The 8,077-nt window shown below is 49.7% G+C and overlaps 1 protein-coding gene across 1 annotated transcript in view; it reads left to right on the top strand.

The window, feature by feature from the left end:
• The window catches only part of Fkbp4 (FK506 binding protein 4, 59kDa), a 9,592-nt gene continuing 1,515 nt past the window's right edge, over positions 1–8,077 (top strand). Inside the window, exons 1-9 of the mRNA XM_005387116.2 lie at positions 1–226; positions 2,091–2,235; positions 2,655–2,797; positions 3,623–3,743; positions 4,026–4,182; positions 4,958–5,048; positions 5,147–5,230; positions 5,439–5,624; positions 6,152–6,391. Coding sequence (XP_005387173.1) covers positions 122–226; positions 2,091–2,235; positions 2,655–2,797; positions 3,623–3,743; positions 4,026–4,182; positions 4,958–5,048; positions 5,147–5,230; positions 5,439–5,624; positions 6,152–6,391 — 1,272 coding nt within the window. The 5' untranslated portion in view covers positions 1–121. The remainder of the gene's footprint in view (positions 227–2,090; positions 2,236–2,654; positions 2,798–3,622; positions 3,744–4,025; positions 4,183–4,957; positions 5,049–5,146; positions 5,231–5,438; positions 5,625–6,151; positions 6,392–8,077) is intronic.

The raw sequence follows: 8,077 nt of genomic DNA on the forward strand, positions 1-8,077 counted from the left end.
AGCCGCGAGGTGCGCGAGCGCTGGCCGGTGTGTGCGTGGGCGCCACGCTCGGCCCCTCGGAGCCGCCGAGACCCAGCGCGTACGCAGCTCAGGCCCGCGGGCTCGCGCGCCCGGAGAGGCGATGACCGCCGAGGAGATGAAGGCGGCCGAGAGCGGGGCGCAGTCGGCGCCGCTGCCCCTGGAGGGGGTGGACATCAGCCCCAAACAGGACGAGGGCGTGCTGAAGGTGAGGGCGCGCGGCGTGGAGCCCGGGGCCGAAGCTCTGCTGTGTTCCGGGCGGAGCGGGACGGCGGTCGGGACCTCGGCGGGTGCGCATCGGGCCAGGCCTGTCCCGCGCGACGCCGCCCCGATCGGGCTACGCCAGGAAGTCCCGGGGCCGCCCACCTGGGACTTGAGCATTGGCTGGAACGGGAGCTGCTCCCGGGATCGTGTCCTGGCCCAGAGCCCTGTGTGCTGCTGGGCGATCGGGCCTGGTCGAAAAATCCCGCAGCGCTCCGGGGCCCTTTCCCCAACGCCGGGATCCAGCGAGGTTGCCGGCTCCGCCATGCTGTGCCCCTCATCCCCGGGGAGCTGCAGCGGTGCATGCCGGGACCTGTAGTTCCCCCCCAACCCCCCCCTTACCCCCCCCTCCCCGCGCTGCCGCCTTCCAGAGTTGGGGCTTCGGGGTGCGAGGCGGGAAGGAGCCCTTTGCTTTGGAGTCCTCTACTCAGGAACCGCCTGACTACCAACAGCCGGAGGAGCCAGGGGAAGGATGCTTCTGGACCTGGGTCAGAACTACTGGCTGTGGTTCGAGGAAGGTTCTGCCAGGAGTTCAGGGTGGTGAAATCCTATCCTGCATTGCAAGCTCTCCTGTCCATTGTTTCTCCCTGTGGCTCGCCACTGCGCAGTCCCACACAAATGTGGCCTGTGCAAAGCCAAAGACCTCAGCCGTACCTTACCTGATTCAGGAATGCATTTGCTTTTGCCGCAGGGGCTTGTGTTCTCTGCCCAGCTGCTCTCCTGTGAGCACGTGGCTTTGCCTTCTCTCTCTAGCTTGCTGTTTCCTCCAAGGTTATGGTTCTAGGAAGGGTCATTTCTCCTTTGATTCTCCACCCCAACTCTTTCAGTCTTTAACTCCTGAAGGCACCCATGTATTCTGTCCTGGAAGATTTCCCTTAGAGGGTAGCCAGATGCTCACCAGGAATCCTGTGGAGTCACCCTTTACAAATGCTAAAGGAAAGAAACAGAGCCTGTGCTTCCCTGAGAAATACACTGGTCCTGAAATGAACTACTCAGCCTTCCAGGCAGGAAAGCTCATGTCTGGAGCAGAAATCCAGAGGCCTGATGAAGAGCTTTTGTGCTTGTCTGTAACTGGGCATTTCCTTTTCCCAGTTTTGAACTGTTCTGTTCTCTTTATTGTTCATATTCCCGTCATTCTTACTCTTTATCCAAGGTAGAAAGGCTCAGCTAGACCTGATCACTGGCGTTTAGAAGGAATGAAAAAATATATTAAGACTTACTTCTTTGCTGCTAATTCATGACCGTAACTTTTCTTTTAGTGTTTGGTTGGTTTTGCCTTAAAAACTCCAGGAGACAGGGATTATCATCACTGCTTTACAGTGACGGTCCAGAGAGTTAATGTTTATCTAGAACCATAAGCAAAAACTTGGAACTCGGGTTTTTTTTATTTCATATTTTTCAAAGTCTTGCTGCACTTTAAGGAAGACTAGGAGATGGAGTGTAGTAGCATATGTCTGTAATCCCAGTTACTTGGGAGGCTGAGGCATAAGGATCATAAATATGAGGCCAGCTGGGGCATTAGTGAGATCCTGTTTGAAAAACTTCGAAGGCCCGAGGCTGTAGCTCAGTAGTATAGTGCTTGCCTAGCATGCCTGAGGACCTGGGTTCAATCTCCAGCACCATAAAAAGATGGAGAGGTGTTTCCTGGCCACACTAATAGCAGAATCATCTGATGATTGGTCCCTTAAATCTGCTTAGGGGAGGCACATAAGAATGGACAGGAACCATTAGGTTCCTCTAGGAAGCTTGCAGGCAGTTTGTAGCTCCTTTCTGCACTCATGCCTGGGTACTCACTTTATCCTCCTTCCCAGGTCATCAAGAGAGAGGGTACAGGCACAGAGACACCCATGATTGGGGACCGAGTCTTTGTCCACTACACTGGCTGGCTATTAGATGGCACAAAGTTTGACTCCAGTCTGGACCGCAAGGATAAATTCTCCTTTGACCTGGGAAAAGGTAGGCATGGTCACTGGGCTTGTGGGATAGGCTTTGAAGGGGATGAAAAGTGCCACAAGCAGAAATTGTGTTCACAGCAGTGAGTTCTAAGAGGGATGGATCACAGTACGTTATTCTCTATGACTTTTTCATCTGCTGTTCTATAACTGTATTGATTTGTCTTTCCCTTTCCTCATCAACTCAGCATCTCACTGTTCAAGGATAGACTGTCTTGCTTCTTGAGCTTCTTTATTCCAGGGTTAAGTGGTATTTTTAGAGTTCTGAGACCTGGTAGCATTTGATACACACAAGCTTCTTGTTGCATTTCTAAAGGGTGTTCAGCTTCCTGTTAGGTGTGTTACAGTAACTCTCTTTGGGGACATGGTTTGGGGTCAGAGTCAGACCTCTGCTAAGGGGGTCCTGTTTTTCTCTGCCTACAGGGGAGGTCATCAAGGCTTGGGATATTGCTGTGGCAACCATGAAGGTTGGGGAGCTGTGCCGCATCACCTGCAAACCGGAGTATGCCTATGGGTCAGCTGGCAGTCCTCCAAATATCCCCCCCAATGCCACCCTTGTGTTTGAGGTAAGTGTCCAGCCACAAAGACCCAGGCAGAGAGCCAGGCTTTATCTCAGCCCAGTGGCTGGCTGCCCTCCAGCCCTTCCTGCCTCTTGGAGACAATGTTGCTAAGGCTGAGGGCCTGGCCCTAGAAGAACTGGAGAGGGCAGCTGGCTCTGCTCCTGCTGCTGCCAGAAAGTGGCCAGTAGTGGAGGCTTCAGCTGAAAGAGGGAGCCATGAAGATCTTCTAGACAGACGCAAGGTCAGGGGTTGTAGCATTCTCCTTACTGAAAGAAGTCAGGAGAGAGAAGGTATGCTGTTGTAAAGAACACACAGACGGCCGGGGGTAGAGCTTAGCGGCACAAGTGCCTGCCTGGCAAGCACAAGGTCCTGAGTTGGATTCCCAGTACCAAAAAAAAAAGAACACACAGAATATTGTGCCCTTAGGGCTCAGGAGGAGAGATGCCTTCCCATAGGTCACAGATGCACAGATTGAGAAGACTTCTCTGAGGAGATGGCAAGCCAGGCAGTAGGTGCCAGAGAATATTCAGGAAGACTGCTGAGGAATACTAGGTCATTTCCGATGCCTACCACATTGGGTTTCTTGTGTCCTCGTTAAGTGGAGCAGAGTAACACAGATTGTTCGGAAGTTGGCTGAAGTCCATGTGACCTGTGTGCCTCTGCCAAAGTGGATGCCAGGGCAGCTCCCAGGAACTTGGCAGAAGTGCCACCATGACTCCTCGTGTGACTATCGCTTGGACAGACCTGTCCTGGCAGTACTAGAGACTTCTGGATGAAAGAAGTTGCTGATTTAGTGCAGGAAGCATTGGTCACCTTGCAATTGTCCCACAGGTGGAGTTGTTTGAGTTTAAGGGAGAGGACCTGACTGAGGATGAAGATGGTGGAATAATCCGAAGAATACGGACTCGGGGTGAAGGCTACTCCAGGCCCAATGACGGCGCCATTGTGGAGGGTGAGACAGTATGGTCTGAAGAGTCTTCAGTTTGAATTCTGCTTCTTACATTTAGGCTGTAGTTGGCTTTGGGCAAGTCACTTCCTTTTTCTGGGTTTGTTCTTTTTTATCTATAAAATGAGGTATTGGGCCATACTCTCTTAACATCTCTCTGGGTCCAAGAACGTAACAGGGATACTGTGAGGGCAAGCAGTGATAGGGAGATGTAGGTAGGCTGATACCACCCTTTCTCAGTGTGCTGCCCTCTCAGACTGCTGGTTCATTGCCTCTCTTTCATGCCAGTCGCACTGGAAGGGTACTACAAGGACCAGCTCTTTGACCAGCGGGAGCTCCGCTTTGAAGTTGGCAATGGAGAGAGTCTGGACCTTCCCTGTGGGCTAGAGAAGGCCATTCAGCGCATGGAGAAAGGAGAACATTCCATTGTATACCTCAAGCCCAGGTGAGCCATAGACACTTTGCCAACCAAGGTCAGAGACCTGGGTGTCCACGGTGAGTGATATAACTGGCCATTTATGTTCACTTCCCTTCATCTGTTTGTTGCAACTCTCGGAGCACCAGATTTAGAGCACTGTGACCCCTGTTGAATTAGAAGTGTGGCTATACGCTTTCCGTGGATCGAAGCCTAGTCCTTGTCCTCTTATGCCAACATTAAGATCTGCAGCTGCTTCCAGAAAGTGGCCAGTAGTGAAGGCTTCAGGATGGAAGAGAGGGCCATGAGGTCCTTCCAGACAAAGCAGGTTCAGGGGTTCAGGCATTTTCACTGAAGAAAAAGTGTGCTGTTACAAAGAAAATACAGAATATCATACGCTAGAGTTCAGAAAGGAAAGATGCCTTACCATAGGTCACAGATTGAGGAAAAGCTTCAATTTGATGAAAACATCCTTTTTTGAGACATTCCTACTATGTGCCAGACACACTGCTGAAAGTTGCCAGGGGTTCAGAGCTAACATCATTCTTGCCTTCTAGTGACTCGTTCACTAGAAGTCAGTGACCACATTACCATGTGATTAAGAGTTATGAGAAGAACGTGCAAGATGCTACAGGACCACCTAGTTGTATAAAGAGGTTAGGGAAGATTTTGCCAAAAAGGGAACATTTGAATCAGTTCTCAGGAGACGGTAAGGCTCTTTCCTGGAAATGAACAGGAAGCCTTTTCAGCGTGGAGCAGGTTAAGGGCTGCCGAGATGACCCAAAGGTTGTTTTCACCCCTACAGGTATGGTTTTGGCAGTGCTGGAAAGGAGAAGTTCCAAATCCCACCAAATGCTCACCTGAGATACGAGATACATCTCAAGAGTTTTGAGAAGGTAGGTTTGGTCAAGGCTTTCTTCCTCTAGATTCGGTTCTGCTCTACCGATGACTATAGGGACACTGATCATTTTGTCTCACCCCTGGGTTACGGCAGGCTAAGGAGTCTTGGGAGATGAATTCCGAGGAAAAGCTGGAACAGAGCACCATAGTGAAAGAGCAAGGCACTGTGTACTTCAAGGTGAGCCAAGAGCCACACTCAGGACAACCCAGTGCGGGCTGCTGTGGGCCAACCCTTTCCTTGCAGCCTTCACCGAGTATATCTGACTGAGCCTATTGATACTGATAGGGAGAGGGGTGGCGACCGGAGTTTGTGTCTGCAGCTCATTCACTGTACTGGGTATGGCAGCCTCACGCTACTGGGCATCTAAATCTGCCTCCCATTCTAGGAAGGCAAGTACAAGCAGGCTTTACTGCAGTATAAGAAGATTATATCCTGGCTGGAATACGAGTCAAGTTTTTCTGATGAGGAAGTACAGAAGGCACAGGCCCTTCGACTGGCCTCCCACCTGAATCTGGCCATGTGTCATCTGAAGCTGCAGGCCTTCTCAGCTGCCATCGAAAGCTGTAACAAGGTACGGTCCCTTTAAAGGGCACAGCGATGACATTCACAAGCAGACTTAGGTGAGCTGCCAGTGTCTGAGTCTTGCTTTTGGTGACCGGGGTGGGAACAGAGGGATATATTGATAGGAGCTCTGAAGTCACAGAGCCCACAGACCCAGAGGCATGAGATGCCAGTAGCACTTTGACTTTGCGGTGTGGAGCAGTTAGGACAGAAGTAGAAGCAAGCACTGCATAGGAAAAACTAAAGAGTTTTCTATCCTGATTCTTAGTCCACTTCCTCATTCTCACCCGCTTTTCTCTAAAAATAATGTAAATTCAGAGGTCTTTCTTTCATCCAAAATACGGTGTATTCCCATTCTTCTTGGACTACATGAGTTTCTTCCTACACCTGGATCTTTTTCATTTAATTCCCAAACCTTGCTCTGGACTAGCACCAGCCATTTCTCTTCCTGCTGAGGGGTCCCTGTGGAACCCTGCAAGGCCAGGGAAGCTATAGCACGCCAAGTCTTGCCCTGCCAGTTCTTCTCTGCGTTCTCAGGCCCTGGAGCTGGACAACAACAACGAGAAGGGCCTCTTCCGCCGAGGAGAGGCCCATCTGGCTGTGAATGACTTTGACCTAGCACGGGCAGACTTCCAGAAGGTCCTGCAGCTCTACCCCAGCAATAAAGCAGCCAAGACGCAGCTGGCTGTGTGCCAGCAGCGGATCCGCAAGCAGCTTGCACGGGAGAAGAAGCTCTATGCGAACATGTTTGAGAGACTGGCTGAGGAGGAGAACAAGGTGAGCACTGGATGGGGCATACTGGAGTGAACAGAAAAAGGTGTTTCTTGTCCTGCTTCTCAGCCCAGCTAGTACGAGCTGATTGTGCCAGTTCCAGAAACTAGAGTTGCTGTCTTCTTAAAAGCAGGAACGTGTATTCCCTCAGCAAGGACTCCTACTGATGGAGCTCTTTTACCTTTGTGAGCAGGGTTGGAACCTATCCATACACACCAGGAGTCAGGAGTTGGCTCAGCTTTCTGTTCCCTTTTGTGCTTGGGGTCTCCTTTTTCTCTGAGTGCTGTGTAATCCAGGCTGGCCTCAAACTCATGACTCCCTGCCTCAGCCTCCTGAGTGCTGTGATTATAGATCTGTGCCACCATGTCTGGCTTTGTGTGTAGTCTTTGAAAGGCTTCAGATGCTTGGCGAGTGGGGGTGGTGTCTAGAGACTGAACTCAGGGCCTCAAGCATGCTAAGCCTTACTCCCCCACTGCCATACATCTCAGCCAAGGGGAGGAGGGGCTGTTTACATAAGTAATATATTTATATAGAGCTAGGTATAGTGTTACAAACTTGTAATTCAGGCACTCTGGGAGGCTGAGGCAGGAGGGTTGGAAGTTTGATCCCAACCTGGGCAACTTCTTTACTTAGCAATACCCCATCTCAAAATAAAAAATGGAAGAAGAACTGGGGGTATAGCGCAGTGTGAAGGCCCTGAGTTCAGTCCCCTTACCACAAAAACAAAGTGCTGGAAAGGGTATATGTAACAGAAAGTCTGCCTCTCTCTAAAGCATGTGATTGTGCACCAGAACTTGTCATTCCACTCCTAATACTTTCACACACAAATAGACCCATTAGTGAGGCTTTTAAGGCAACATGCACTAATTCCCATACTGTGTTTTTTTACATAATGACTGAATGCTTATTTTACATGAATATTTAAAAGAGCTTTTACATTTTCTCTTATGTTTATGTAGTATTCCACTGTATGGAAGTAGCATATGTTATTTAACCAGTCCCTTATTTCTTAGTATTTTCATTTGTTAAACCAATACAGCCCAACAGAAATAAAATGCAAACCACATATTTTAAGTTTTCTAGTAGTCACTATGTTTAAAAAGGTAGAAAGAAATAGGTAGAATCAATAACATTTCAGTTAGCCGGGCATGGTTGGCACACACCTATAATCCCAGCACTCAGGAGGCTGAGGCAGGAGGATCATTGCAAGTTCAAGACCAGCCTGGGCTACAAAGCTCAAGGCCAGCCTGAACTACATAGCGAGACCCTGTCTCAAAAAGACAAAAAAAAAACAGTTAACAGAAAAGTATGTAAGATATCTCTAAAATGTGATTTTGTGTTGTGCATGCCTTGTTTTTAGCAGTACTGGGGTATACACGTGTGCACCATCACATCCAGCCGCAACATGTAATTTTTTTTTTTTTTTTTTGAGACAGGGTCTCACTATGCAGTTCAGGCTGGCTTTGAGCTCACTTTGTAGCCCAGGCTGGTCCCGAACTCACAACAATCCTCCTGTCTCAGCCTCCCGAGTGCTGGGATTACATGTGCGCCACCATGCCCAGCATATAATTTCTTAAAGTTTGATCTGTGAGCAGGGCATGATGGCACACACCTATAATCCCAGCATAGTGTGACTCTGGCAGGAGGATCACAAGTTTGAGCCCAGCCTAAAAGATTTTGCAAGACTTTGGC

This window comes from Chinchilla lanigera, unplaced genomic scaffold (genome assembly GCF_000276665.1).
Source record: "Chinchilla lanigera isolate Chin_1 unplaced genomic scaffold, ChiLan1.0 scaffold00028, whole genome shotgun sequence".
NCBI classification, from domain to species: Eukaryota; Metazoa; Chordata; class Mammalia; order Rodentia; family Chinchillidae; genus Chinchilla; species Chinchilla lanigera.